At 52.6% G+C, this 14158-nt stretch overlaps 1 protein-coding gene across 2 annotated transcripts in view; it reads right to left on the reverse strand.

The window, feature by feature from the left end:
* LOC111155861 (tetratricopeptide repeat domain 7A) overlaps positions 1–14158 on the reverse strand; it is a 115358-nt gene that overhangs the window by 65678 nt on the left and 35522 nt on the right. For both annotated transcript variants that reach the window (XM_022516283.1, XM_022516282.1), the window contains exons 6-8: positions 5202–5280; positions 4059–4216; positions 3432–3495 (exon numbers count right to left, since the gene is read on the reverse strand). In XM_022516283.1, coding sequence (XP_022371991.1) covers positions 3432–3495; positions 4059–4216; positions 5202–5280 — 301 coding nt within the window. The remainder of the gene's footprint in view (positions 1–3431; positions 3496–4058; positions 4217–5201; positions 5281–14158) is intronic.

Raw genomic sequence — 14158 nt, forward strand, 5'->3', positions numbered from 1 at the left:
ACGGCCTGGCACACTACAGCTGCTCAAATGAGATGGGATGGATGGAGGGACGGATGAGCAAATGCGTGGGTGGATGGACCGATTTTAACATGTCCCAAAACTAGGTCTAAAACACAAATCTTCAACCAGTTATCACTTGCATACCTTGCATTTCTGTGACAGCATTTGTAAGGATTCTATTTACCTCTTGAAAGATTGGGGGGTGCATTCCCTATTCGTTCTGATTGTGCCCAGTTAGCCTATAACAAAAACCACATCCAAGGCAACAGCCCCACACTCAGGACTGCCTGAGTTCCAAACCACAACATAGGGGCTGACATGCTCAGGAAACCCTCACACTCCCTTTCTCAGAGCAGCTGCTCTGGTGATCCTGTTGGTGGACAGCGTTGATGATTACGTCTCCTGGGCTGACTGTGCTGGGCCAGCTTTTCCCGCAGCATAATGAATCCTGCAGGTATTAGGCAAAGCTAAGTAGCAGCCAAGGCAGCCAGCTGCTGTTCTAGAGGCTTCTCCCTATCGACTGTCGCCAAACTGAGGCAGCACCGAAGGGAGATGAGGAAAACCCTGCAGGTACCTGGAAGCCAGGCTGAGCCTCAGGGTCCGGCCAAGGGATCAGGTGCCCACACGTGACCAAGAGTGGGATCCGCAGGGAAGGAGGGCATGAAACAGGAGCTAGAGAGAAGGCAGAGGCGTCTGGTCTCTCTGAGAAACAGCTCCGAGCCACCAAGGCCAGATCCAGATCATAGGAGGAAAGCTCTGTAGAGGAGAAGCCAAAGCTCTCCCCTCAAGTCCTGAAGTTTCTAAACGTGTGATGGGCCTAGTGTGAGCAAGAGGAAACAAACCAGCAGGCCTTGGAGGAGTGCCTCCTCCCAGCCCAGTGCAGGATTTCCTCTGCTTTAGAGGCTACAGGGAATTCTCAGGACACCGGCTGGCAAGCGGGCCCACACCCCAAGCTTTTGGGGCAGGCCAGCAAGTCACATGGCCTCCGGGAAAAGGGTAGGAGCTGCTAGGAGGGAAATTGCATATTGAGGAAGACTCATCTTGGCTCTAAATGTGGACCACCTTTTAGTAAAAGGTGATTTTCCACTCTGAGATAGGGAGGGGGCAGCTTAAAGGTTTGGGGTGGGGGTAGGGGAGATAATTTAAGGGAAAGGCATCTGAACTCTGTTCCTGGGCACCCAGATCAGATGGAGGACACAGTAAATGGCTGGGGGAGACAGAAGGGGGAGACAGAATCCAGCCTCAGCCCCGCTGCTGTCTCATGCCCACAGGCATGTCTCTGTTGGCAAAGCCCTCCCTGAGCCTCGTTTCATTTGATTCTCAAAATTACCCCCTTGGCCCTTTTACAGATGAGGAAACTGAGAACCAGAACAGCTCAGAAGCGGCAGAATCAGCCTGTGGTCCAGGGCTGGGGCTCCACGGCCTGTGCTTTTGGAAGCTATCTAGGCAGGCGGACGGGATTGGAATCACCGCTGGGAGGATTATTAATATGTGACCTTGACCAAGACAGATACCTGTCCTGAACCTTACTTTTCTCATCTCTAAGATGGGGAACATATTGGTTCTAGACTGAAACATATGAAATTGTTATTTTTCATCTGGCTCAACATTAAATGCCTCCCTCTATGAGATCATTGGCTTGAAATCTGGCAGAGAAAGGACAGAAGGAATGTTTGTTTTCACCTTTTTATCTCCCACCTGTCCTCAGCACCCGGGCGGGGGGAGGGGGGTGTCCTGAGACAGGTGACTTCAGTGCCTTGTCATCTGAGGGTGTGGATGGGGAGAAGGCTCAGGTGTGAGGGTGCGGGGGGAGGAGGAGGTCTGTGTCTGAGGTTACATCATTAGAAACTGGGGCTCAGGGGCGCCTGGTGGTTCAGTTGGTTAAGCCACTGTCTTCAGCTCAGGTCATGATCCTGGATTGTGTCCCACATAGGGCTCCCAGCTCTGCGGGGAGTCTGCTTCTCCCTCTAATCTTCTCCCATCTCATGCTCTCTCTCACTCTCTCTAATAAATAAATAAAATCTTAAAAAAAACCAGGGCTCCGTCTATGGTCAGAGTGAGGGCCCGTTTTCTGTGAGAAGTGCACTGTTCTCCCATGAAGATCAAATCTGGTGCTCGGCATTTCTATCCGCACCTTAGGCTAACCAGTTAGATGCCTCTCCTTGGAGCAACCACTTAGCCCCTCACCTGCATGACCCCACAAAACTTTTAGTACCCCAGCCGAGCTGAGGAAGGCTATGAGCTCTTCCCACCCCAGTCCGGTGTCCTAGCTCCTCCTGCCTACCTGCTGATGGACCCGTGGAGGTGGAGGAAACCCACTGACCAAAGCACTCATAGTCCAGGTACTCAAGGGAACATTCGGTTCCATCTCTTCAGGAACCCGGCTCGTGGGTGCTTGTTTCTTAAACTCCCACTTCCACACACTGCTCTCAGATGTGCCAATTTAACAAAGTTAGTTCTCAACCTAGGGGGGTGCCCAGCTCCCAAGCTCTGAGGGGCCCCTCAGTCAGAGGGCTGAGACCCAGCCTGGGACTCCTCCCCAGCACACTGCCACCCCTGGCTTCTGCAGTTCCTGCACAGCCCTACCCCCGCTCCCCCAGACCAGTCCAGGCCATCTTTCACACCACTCCCTGGACCACCCCTCTCTCCCTCACTGTGGCTCCACGGCCCACGCAAGCGTGCGTGTGCGCCTGTCTGCACACGGGTGCATGCTTGGCTCATCTTCCCGCCTGCTGCGGGGGAAACAGGTGAAAACAGCCAAAGAGCACTTCACGCAGGCTTCATCTGGCACGTGTTACCCCTCCTCTGCTTTATTTTTCCATAGCACTTGATACTTGCACCTGAATATTATAGTTCCCCATTAATTTCCTGTCCACCTCCCTCACTTGAATGTAAGTGCCATGAGGGCAGAGACTTTTTCTCCGTTTGTTTGCTGCTGTGTTCCCGGCTTCTAGAACAGGGCCTGGCACAAAGATGATGATAATAAATCACTGCGTGAACGAGTGAATTCCTTGAACAGGCAAACCTACCTCTGTGCACCATCTTGCAGGGGAAGACACTTACAGGGGAGTTTTAACTTGGAGGTGTTAGAATTGCCCATGGCCATCAGCTAACTGTGGCAGAGCTGGAAGCACCTGCTCCTTCCAATCCCTCACATCAGTCCCAGAACCAGCACAGAGCTTGTCTTTGTAATCCCAGAAGAGGTGTTGGGGACTCCTAACTCAGGCCCCCAAATACAGGCTTGTGCACCAGACCCAAACCTAGGAAGTGAGCCTCACCCTCATGCGGGGGCGCAGACACAAGAACCTTGCTTCAGGGACGTCCGTGGGAGGCCGAGCTGGGCCAGGAGCTGGGCCAGGACCTGGCGGCCCATGCCCAAGCCCCCGCAGCCCTACCCCACCGGGGCAGAAAAGGAAGGGCTTGGAGCTTACCATGGACTCACTGATGAGGAGCAGCAGGAGGGCTTCCTCTATATTATCCTTCGGGCAATAGAGGCTGAAAGACACAAATGGCAGCCCCGGCTACAGCACAAACCACTCCAAGCAGCACGGCCGGCCCGCCACACGGCCCTTCTGCCCTGGAGTCAGAAGCAGCCCTGGTAAGGTGACCCCCTCCTGCATAATTCACAGACACCAAATACCACCTGCAGCTCCTCCTCCAGCCCCAGAGTGGCCGGCAGGGCCAGAAATACTGCAGATGCTCTGGGGGAAGACATGCCCCTTCCAGCACCCAGGGCTGCATGACACAGCCAGGGCAAGGAGCAAGGGAGAGCTGTTCAGATCCCTTCGTCAATTATTAAACAACTAAGAGAGAAGGTATATGCAGACGAGTAGGAAGGCAGGCAACCTCCAAATAATTTGACCTTTGGATGCCTTCTAGGATGTTCCTCTCAACCCCCATCCTGGAGACTGTCTTCTCTGGTCTATTTGGCTCTTGTGGCTACTGAAGAGCCTGCATGAGAGTGAGCTGGGAGGCAGCTGGAGGTAAGTGCAGGGCAAAGAGAGGGGACATCAGAGCCCCAAGTGTGGCATGACACCAGCATGGTCCAGCAAGCTTACTTGTCTCCTTCATAGAGGTGAGGTTTCCGCAGGGCCTGTGTGATAAAGGAGTTCTCCTCCTTGCTCATGAACTCAGGTAGCGGGTGGGACAGGGGGCTCCAGTAGCACTCCTCACTCAAGGAATGTAGCAGGACCCCTGCCAAATGCTTGGCCGCCATCTGGAAGAAAGGGAGGAACTCAGACCCAGAATGCCCCACACCCAGCACACAGCCAAATCCGCCTGCCCTGTAATGCACTGCCCTTTTGGAGGCCCATCACTCCACTCCACTGCCAAGGAGCCCCTGTTCTGTTCCCAGCACTGAGCCCATCCCCCCCCCTTCTATTGGCCTTTGATGGCTTCAACTTAATCTTCTGTCCTCTCCTAGACGGAAGGTTCGTTTCCTCCTCCTCTGGCCCCACAGAGCCCAGCACAGCTCTGAGTATTCAGCACACCCTCGAAGAGCACGAAGCGACTGGCACAGGCAGCGCCCTTGACCAGATACCTTCTTGATCCTTAATCACAAATTCTAGAATGAGAAACAGCTGTGGCTCTGATTTGGGCTGAATTAAAGCCTAAGAAGGTAGGCCTGAATTGGGGTAGGAAAAGGAATCCAGATTATTTAGTAAGTTCATAAACAATCCCTTGGGGCGCCTGGGTGGCTCAGTGGGTTAAAGCCTCTGCCTTCAGCTCAGGTCACGATCCCAGGGTCCTGGGATTGAGCCCGTCAGGCTCTCTGCTCAGCGGGGAGCCTACTTCCCTTTCTCTCTCTCTGCCTGCCTCTCTGCCTACTTGTGATCTCTCTCTGTGCAATAAATAAATAAAATCTTTAAAAACAAAACAAAAAGAAAACAATCCATAAGAGTTAGCCTACCACCCTGCTAGGGAGGGATGACATCAGATTTTTACTCTGATCTAACGCTAGGGGCTCTGTGCAGTGCTGTGATAAGGATGCTGAGGGTGCTTCCTGGGGTTGGTGGGAGAGAATGCAGAGATCGATTAACAATGTCTGCCATGAGCACAGACAGGGAGATGAGAAGCATGTAACATACTGTCATCCCTGATTCAGAGGCTGCCAGCTAGTGCTTTAGTAGTTTCCCACTGAAAGTGGCCCCCATATAAGCCAGCCACAGCCAGCACCCAGCCCCAAGGCCTCGCCGTGTTACCACTTTGAAGTTCTGAGTTGCTTTTGTCTCCACGGTGCGTAGGACCTCCCGGAGCTCTCTCATCCCTTTCACAATGTTCCTAAGGGAAAGACAGCAAAATCAGGGTCATTCCCAGCCTAGTTCCCACAGACATCATCATCAAACCTGCAGACACAAGCAGGAGCCCGCCCATTTGAGTTTTACTTGAGAACACTCAATTAGAATGAAAGGTCAGAGCTATAACATCAGGATCCTAGAAGCCCAGGACATTGTTGATCAAAGCACAGGAAGGATCCCTCTCCCCCACAGCCCCCTAGAACCCTGGCTTCCAGTTGACCACCAGAAGGAGACCAGGATTGAGTATTTCAAACAAGACGTCATTTGCCCTAAAACCTTGGCTGGTGTCAGACGTTCTGACTTGAATCAGCCTCAAATTCTCCATCTTCACCCAGTATACCTGGTCAATGCTAGAGTCCATCCACACCTCTCAGTGCCCGTCACCAGGGCCCTAGACCAGCCTGCATCACCGGGGCCTGGATAACCACAAGGGCCAGTCTCGACTCCCCCCAACCCCTGCCAGCCCTCTGGGCCCTGAAATAACTTGCAAGCTTTTTAAAGTATGACCCAGAATAAAAAATACATTTTAAATTATAATACAGCACGCACATACTTTCCTTACATAAAACGGAAGCAAGTTTTTTGACCTACTACTTAGCTCTACTGTGTGCAGTCCCCTCTGGTACTTCCAATTTGACGTCTTGCTCTGTTCCCCTTTTTTTAAATGCTGGTTGCAGCCACTAAACTGATCTTGTGGCCCACAAGTGGGTTATGGCCTGCGGTCTGAAACACTGCTCCACGGCCCCTGGAGGGGTCTGTATGCCCAATATGCAAATGTCATCTATTATCACCTGCCCTCCACCCTCCCTCCCCCTGCCCCAGGCAAGGCTGGCCCCTTTGTTAGCATCCCCAGGGCTCACAGAATCCAGCCTAGGCCTTCATCTTGGCGTCACAGGGCTGGTGGGTCTGCGCCTCGCCTCTCACCTATCTTGACTCCTGCCACTCAGGTCCTTTTTGAACAACCCACCATATCACCTTTGTCAACTCTTGGCACAGACTCTCCCTACTGCCTTAAACAGCCCTTCTGCACTCAACCTCAGAAAGCCTTTCCAATAACACTTCCTCCTTGCAGCCTTCCCAGACCCCTCCCCACACTCACCCCTCTGGCCTGCGTCCCTCTTGCACCGTTAATTCCCCTTTCTTTTTTTTTTTTTTTAAAGATTTTATTTATTTATTTGACAGAGAGATCACAAGCAGGCAGAGAGGCAGGCAGAGAGAGAGGAGGAAGCAGGCTCCCTGCTGAGCAGAGAGCCCGATGCGATGCGGGGCTTGATCCCAGGACTGGGAGATCATGACCTGAGCCGAAGGCAGCAGCTTAACCCACTGAGCCACCCAGGCGCCCCTTAATTCCTCTTTCAAAGCATGACCTTGTGTGGTCATTTTCCACTTACGGGCTAACCCGTCGTGCACTGTGCACTCAGAGGGCACAGTGTCTTGCTGTGCCCTCACAGGACTCCTGTCTTGCTCCCAAAGCTCAGCACCAGCACAGCTACTGGTACACAGGTGCTCAGCAAATATTTGGGCCCTGCCCTTCTCCTTTGCTCTGGGACTTCCCTGGATCACAGCCCACAGCAGAGAGCAGAGGCCGCCAGGTCAGGAATTTCAGAAATGGAAGATCACAGAGAGGTGAAAAGCCAAAGGTGGTAGCCAGGAAAGCTCCAGGTGCCCCTCCTCCATCTTTCATGCACAGAAGAGATTCCTGGGAGCTTTGGGGTCTGGAGCCATGAAAGGACAAACAGGCAGACCAAGTCCCTGCCTTCTGGGAACTTCTGGTTTTAGAGAAGAAAGCAAAGATGTGCCAACTACCAACATCATAAATACAGACCCTCATCGCAGGGCTGAGGATGGAGACAAAGACCCCAGGGACAGAGTCAGAGTCACAGTGACTTTCCCAGTCTGTCCAGAGCTTTGGAAGAACCAGGAGGGGCTCACAGGCCAGGGAACCACAAGTGCCCTGGGTGACAATTCAAGTTTGGGTGCTGCGGCACAAAGTAGCCTGAGGAAGGGGTCACCTCCGTGGGCTGTACACGGTGTCCTCCTCCAACAAACCAGGCCTTCAGAGTGGACAGCATCTCTCAGACTTGTCATCTGCACCCCACAGTCACAAGTTCTGCCCCCAGCTGCACACCACCAATGGTCTTATTTAGCCAACACTTTTCTTTACATCTTCTTTTTTACTTTCACAGACGTATCTTAATCAAGAGCGAGTTTTTTTCTTTTTTTGCCAGTAGAGATTAAATACAGAAGTACTTACAAAAGGTCAGTCTTTGTATCACTCAAAACCACCTCGTGTATCACCAGTGGTACAGTTTGAGACACAAAAGATTAGACCACAGGTTCTCCAAGTGTGGTCCTTGGACCAGCAGCATCGGCATCCTGGAAACTTAATAACAATGCTAACTCTGACATACACAGACACCCCCCACTCCAGACCTGCTGGATCAGAAGCTCTGGGGTGAGCCCAGCAATTTGGGTTCTATCACGCTTTCAGGGGGTTACCGTGGACATTCAGTTTTGAAAACCACCAGTACGGGTGATGCTCCGTGTCTTCCGGTACTCCTGTGCTAAGAAGCCAGTTTCCAGAAGGGACCCCCTGACACAGAAACTCCAGCTTTTCAGCCAAATCTTAAATCTGCAATCCTGAGAAAGGGTAGCAGCCACTCGGAGTCCTTGTCTCCCTGCCCACAGGAAGAGGATTCCTCACTGGCTCATAGTGCCGTCAGGAAGGCGAACGTGTGTGCAGCCCAAACACACCCGGGCATGTGGGACAGGCACCCTACATAGTAGTATTTTCCTTTCCCCTTTTACTTTAGGTCCTAAAGATCTTCTTAAAGTGTGTTTTAGTTTGCCACATTATTTTGCCTGGAAGTCCAGGAGTGAATGAGTAGAGGGCAGAGAACCTGAGGGGCCTGAGGGGATCTCCCAGCCTTGTGTCCACCTGTCTCCTCCCACAAGCCCCGCCCCCACAGGGGACACACACACAGGACTTCCCTGGGAGACACACCACACGCAGGGATAGATTGGGAGTCCCCAGGAGCCCAAGCAGGAGGAGCCTGTAGCAGAGGCCCTCCAGTCCCATTGAGGTCTCTGCCTTAGAAAGGAACCCAGAGGGCACCTGGGAGGCTCAGGTGGCTGAGCGACTGCCTCCAGCTCAGGTCATGATCCCGGAGTCCCGAGATCATGTCCTGCATCAGGCTCCCGGCTCCGAGGGGAGTGTGCTTCTCCCTCTGACCTTCTCCCCTCTCATGCTCTCTCTCTATCTCTCTCTCTCTCTCAATAAATAAATAAGTAAATAAATAAGAAAAGAACTGAGAGTTGGACAGCTGGCCAGAGGTCAGGCCAGCTGAGGGGACAGCCCAGCACCAGCCGCCATCAGGAAAGAGCAACAAGACAGACTTCATGGGCTTCCAGAAAAGAGAAGAAATGGCTGGCTCTGGGAAGTCTGCAAGAGAGTGATGCCCTGGCAGCTGGGCCAATGGCCACAGACTGGGCCAAGGGGCTAGGCCCTGGGACTGCCCCAGAGCCTTAGGGCCCAGAGACAGCCCATGGCTCCCGGGACCTGTGGGTGATTTTCCACTCTGTGGGCTCCCTGCCAGCTTCCTCCCTGGCAGCCCAGCTCAGGCTGCTACCAGGAGCCCAGAGCCAAGAGGGACTACGGCCTCTTTCTCCCACTCCAACTCAAGGACTGTCCTCTCTCTGCCTTTAGTCTCCACATCATCAGCATGAGGAGAGGGTGTCCAGACCACGCACTGACATCGCCTACGGGGTGCAGAGAAATGCAGACGCCCAGGGACTATGCCTCCCCCGATACACACACATACACACAATGAAGGATTCAGAACTGCATTTTCATAAGATCCCCTGTCCCAAAAGTTGTGTAATTTTACTATTTCCAAATCCGTAAGGGATTCTGGCATCTAAATCAGCTCCCAGAAATCCTTTCGCAAAGCAAGTAATCACCCTCAGGCATCTTTTGGGTAAATCCCAATTTTTATGGAATGCCCATAAAGAGAAAAACCAACAGAGAGGCTCCGGTGGCCAAGGCTGTATGGGGAGAGATTTGGGGTTCCCGCTGGCCCTGACCTCTTCTGAGATGTCAGGAACACCCCTTTGCCTCAGTTTATGCCTCCAGGGAATGGGAAATCAGGCGGGGTTTCTCCCACCAGCCTGAGCGAAAGCTCCCAATGCCAGGTAGAGCTGGGGCTCTGCCCAGCCCCGTGAGAGGGCGGCTTGAAAGATCTCTTTGTTTTTGGTCTCTCATGCTGACCTTTCAGAGCAGAGCTGCCACTTTTATGGTATGGCCACTTTTATGATTTTAACAATATCCAAACAGGGCCTCAGAGCAACCCTGGCCCAGAATGAGGCTGCATGTGGAGAAGCCAGGAATCCATCGATCCCCCAACTCAAGTCAAGCCTGGCTGGCCGGGAACAGAAAGACAGAGATGTGCAGGCAAGGATGGGTCATCAAGGGAAGCCTCCAGGTGGGAGACGCAAGGAGATGACAAGCCCCTCGCAACCCCCTCGTCAGCAGCAGGCAGTGGGCAGATTTTCTGAAGTAGTCTGTCTTCCTCAGTCTTCACAGCTTCCAATGAGGCTGGTAAGGCAGGCTTTGTTCTCCCAGCGACGAGCACAATGCTTGGCACACAGGAGGCACTCAAGAGATCACTGTGGAATAAATAAACTCCCATTTTCCAAAGGGAAAATGAGAGCCTGGTAGACACTGGCCTTTCCAGGCCATTGCTTATCCAAGGAGAGAGGCGGGCTTACCACAGGCACCAAGGCTTCAGACTTCTCTCCCTTTAAACTAAAAAGATTCCCGAGAAAGACAATGCTTGTCTTTTGACCCAGCAGGGTTATACTTTTCCTTTCCTGGCTGTGTGAACTCTAGGGCTCCTGAAATTCAGCTAAGTGACTCATCTTTCCAAAGTACCTACTGTGCACCCAGTGTCTGGCTGGTCATCAGCCCTGTTGACAAGAGACATTCAACGAACACTCGTGGAATGAATAGAGAGACAGAATGAGGAAATGAATAGCTCATTCGTGGCCCCGCAGGTTTAAGGAACTCACAGCCTGTTAAATCAGACACACTCCTGATTTATTCAGAGCTTAGCAAAGTGTTTTGCATCCAGTAGGTCCTCAACAAATATTGTTTTGTTTTGCTCTTTGGTCTGGTTTGATCTGACACAGAGAATAAGAAACTGCGTGAAGTTTACGGTTGAATGGAATCTACAGAGTCACTGGGGCAGGGAACCCCAGCCAGAAGCCCCCATTTCAGGGCTGGCATAGGAGAGGTTTCTGGTCAGGGACCCAGAAGAGGACAGCCAGTTGGCAGATCCCAATAGCAGGAGGGTTGAATAAAGAGACAAAGTCAGGTGAAGTTCAAATACTTATCAGGCTGTTCACTCCTGCCATGCACCCATAGCATCAGTTTCAAAAACTAAAGCTATCCTCTTTGCCCCAAGTCCCAGAAAAAGCCAGAAAAACGCTTCCCTTGCAGGGCACTAAGGACATGCGGGCAAAGAGATCTTTCCTGCCCAGCGAGGCGCAGGACAGGCAGTGAGTACTAACAATAAATACAGGCTGTGCTTTAAGAGAGCCTGGGAGAGTGCGTCCTCTCCAATGGGCCTCAGAGGTCTCCCTGTGCCCCAAAGAGTGACACAGGTCACTAGGAGGCTCTCCGGGGCTTCCATGTTGGATTCTGGCCCCTGAATCCCCCTTAGTGCAGTCTGTCTCCTGCCCTCCCCAGCACTGCAGACATTGGGGGTTTGCTACAAGGCAAAAATCGCAAAATCCAAAATCGGAGCTGATGAACACAGCCCTCACGGGGTGGGGTGGGGGCAGACGCAAAGGAGCGGGGCCTTCTAAGCCCCTCCCCCACAGCCATCTGCAGCCCAGGCAGCTTTCACTGCCTCGCAACTAAGCATCTCGCTGGCAAGGTGAAGCGTGTGGCAGTTGCACACCCACACACACGCACACATACCCACACCCCTCAGCGAGGGAGAGAGCTTTTATAAGGCTGAACACTCTGCCAAGCCCCAGGAAACTCCCTCAGAAAGCACACACACACTCCCTTCCTATTGTTTGGTTTTGGTACAGTGAGCACATATTGCTTTAGTAATTTAAAAAAAAAAATTTTTTTTTTTTAACGTGAACGAAACATCCAGCCCACCTGGTTCAATACACATGGCTCAGGCTCCCTCTCAGCCCAGAGCCAAGAAGAGGCTCTGCAGGTCTAGGCAGAAGGAAGGGGGAAAACCATGCCAAAGAGCATGGCCCCTTGCCCACTCTGAGGGAAGAAGCCTGCGGCTTACGTTCTCGTTTTGGGGAGCTGCCCAGGGGCTAGGGTCCTAGTGAGGTCAGGGCCCCAGACAGGGACAGTCGACCCTCCTGCTACTGCACTGCCCTGGGCTTCCCTCATGCCTCACCCCTGGAGCTGTTTCATGCAGAGGAGAACCAAACCTCTCCCATAGCGCGGACTCTGGGCCCCGCCCCATTGTCCGCAGCCACCAGAACACATTAGAAAGGTGCCCTCTCCTGGCAGCTGGCGCCTGAGGAACTACCTGGAACAAAGCTCCGATCAGAGTCCACGGCTGCCCTCTGGTGGCAGTGAGGGGAATTGAACTGAGGGTCTCAGACCCCTGCCCTCTGGAAGGGGCCTCTCTCAATTCGTAACTGTCCTTTCAGGTCCTGTACTTTCAGTTCCAGGTCAGTTAGGAACCCTGTCATCAGCTACAGGGCAAGTGACAGGAATGAACAATGGATCAATAGGGCAAGGCCTCTAGAGAAAAATGAGTGTCCCTCAAACCTACTAAGTCCAGAGGCGCCTGGGTGGCTTAGTTGGTTAAAACCTCTGCCTTCAGCTCAGGTTATGATCCCAGGGTACTGGGATTGAGCCCCACATCAAGCTCTCTGCTCAGCAGGGAGCCTGCTTCCTCCTCTCTCTCTGCCTGCTTCTCTGCTTACTCGTGATCTCTGCCTGTCAAATAAATAAATAAAATCTTTACAACAACAGCAAAATAAAACAAAACAAACAAACAAACAAACAAAAAACCCTACTAAGTCTAAAATACTTAGGCCCAGGTTTAACCACAGCCCAGAATAAAAGAGCTTTGGAGGTCAAGCAATGCCTGCACTTCCGTTCTGTACAGTGGAGAACACCGCACCCTCTAAATCCTGTCATATCCTCACATGGAAGGACGAGGCTGGACTCTGGGAGCAGGCACTGCTTGTGGCCATCTGTCCTCAGGAGTGGAGCACCCCCAGTCCACCCAGGGCCCACATGGAAATGGGCCCCAGCTCTGGGATTCTGCCCAGAAGCAGGTCCCACCACCTCCCATTGCTCCTCAGGCCCCAAGGGGAGTCTTCTAACACCGAGAAGCTCCTGGTCCCCAAGAGCCCACCGTATCCCAGCAGCACCCCCACCTCCCTGCCTCCCTTCCCTTCCTAGCATCCAGCAATGTCTGATGGCTATAACTGGCTGCTTGACTGTCTGCTCCGTGCTGGGATGGAAGGTCCCTAAGGAGGGGAGCTAGTCTTGTTCCCAGCTTCAACCCCCATGAGTCAGGTGGGGTGCCTGGTGCACGGTGGGTTCTCAGAGGCTACCTGTGAAATGAACGCTTGGGCTGTTCTCTGGTATTTGTTCCTTAGTCCCTCCCCCTTACTGGGCTACGACCTCTCTTTATGTGGGCAAGGGTTTTACCACCTTCCCAAACACCCTAAGAACCCCAGGTGAAGTAGGGGGGATTTAACCAACGGGAAATGGTTCTGAAGCCCTTAAAAGGCTTTTCAGAGCTGCCCTGGAGGAGAAGACACAAAGTCAGTCATGGGAGTCCCACTGTAGCCCTGAACCTCTGCTTCTCACACCTCAGGCCAAGGCAGTGGTTCTCAGCTGGGGGTGATTTCACCCTCTACCACCCGAGACATTTATCAACGTCCGGCCACATTTTTGGTTGTCACACTTGGGGCAGGAAGAGCTCCTGGCATCTAGTGGGCTGAGGCCAGGGATGTTGCTAAAGCCTGCGACGTCCTGGTAACTGGCTCACGATGTGAACAGGTCAGTACCTGAGAAACCTGGATTGAGGTGCCCTTTTTTTTAACTTCCTAACAATTACAAATATATATATAAAACCATCGGAACTGGTGATTCATCTAGGAAGACCTGAAGACCATAATGAGTAATTACAGGAGCCCACACCACTGTGGCGGGTGGTAGGCAAGGCCCAGGACTGTGGGGGCACAGACCTCGCTCAACTCCAGGCTTGCTGGCTCTGGGCAAGTTATTCCCCCTCTCCTTTCTTCAGGAAGCGGGGACATTAGTAGTTCTTCATGGGATTCTGCCTGGCAGGCAGTAAGTATTCAACAAGCATTAGCTACTATTAAGAGAAAAGGGGGAAAGAAATTATTTAAAGTCCAGCTGGGCACAAGGGGCCACAACCCCTGCTTTAAAAATATCTTTCACATTCCCGGGCCACCTCTGGGCTAGACGTGGGCACAGGAAACGGACGAAGGGGCTGAGTTGTTGACCACATGTCCTGGGGACTGCTGCTCAGCGCTCAAGCTTTCAAATGTTTGGGCTGTTTGATTGGAAAGAAATGATTCAGTTTCCATTGCTCTTTATTTGGGAGGCACAGGGGGGCGGTGGGAGGGGAGAAGAGTCAGCATCCTGTCTTTCAGGATGAAAATCTGTGCTTCAGAAGGAAGGAGGAAGCAGGGTGGTGAGCAGAGCAACAAGACCAGAACAGTAACTAGAACTACTAGGGCTCTCCTAGAGGGGTGAGGGTTGGTTAAATCTGTCCGCCGCTGGCAGAACCACACACACACACACACACACACACACACACACACACACACACACACACACA

Source organism: Enhydra lutris, unplaced genomic scaffold (genome assembly GCF_002288905.1).
Source record: "Enhydra lutris kenyoni isolate GAN:26980312 unplaced genomic scaffold, ASM228890v2 scaffoldscaffold44, whole genome shotgun sequence".
Taxonomy (NCBI): Eukaryota; Metazoa; Chordata; class Mammalia; order Carnivora; family Mustelidae; genus Enhydra; species Enhydra lutris.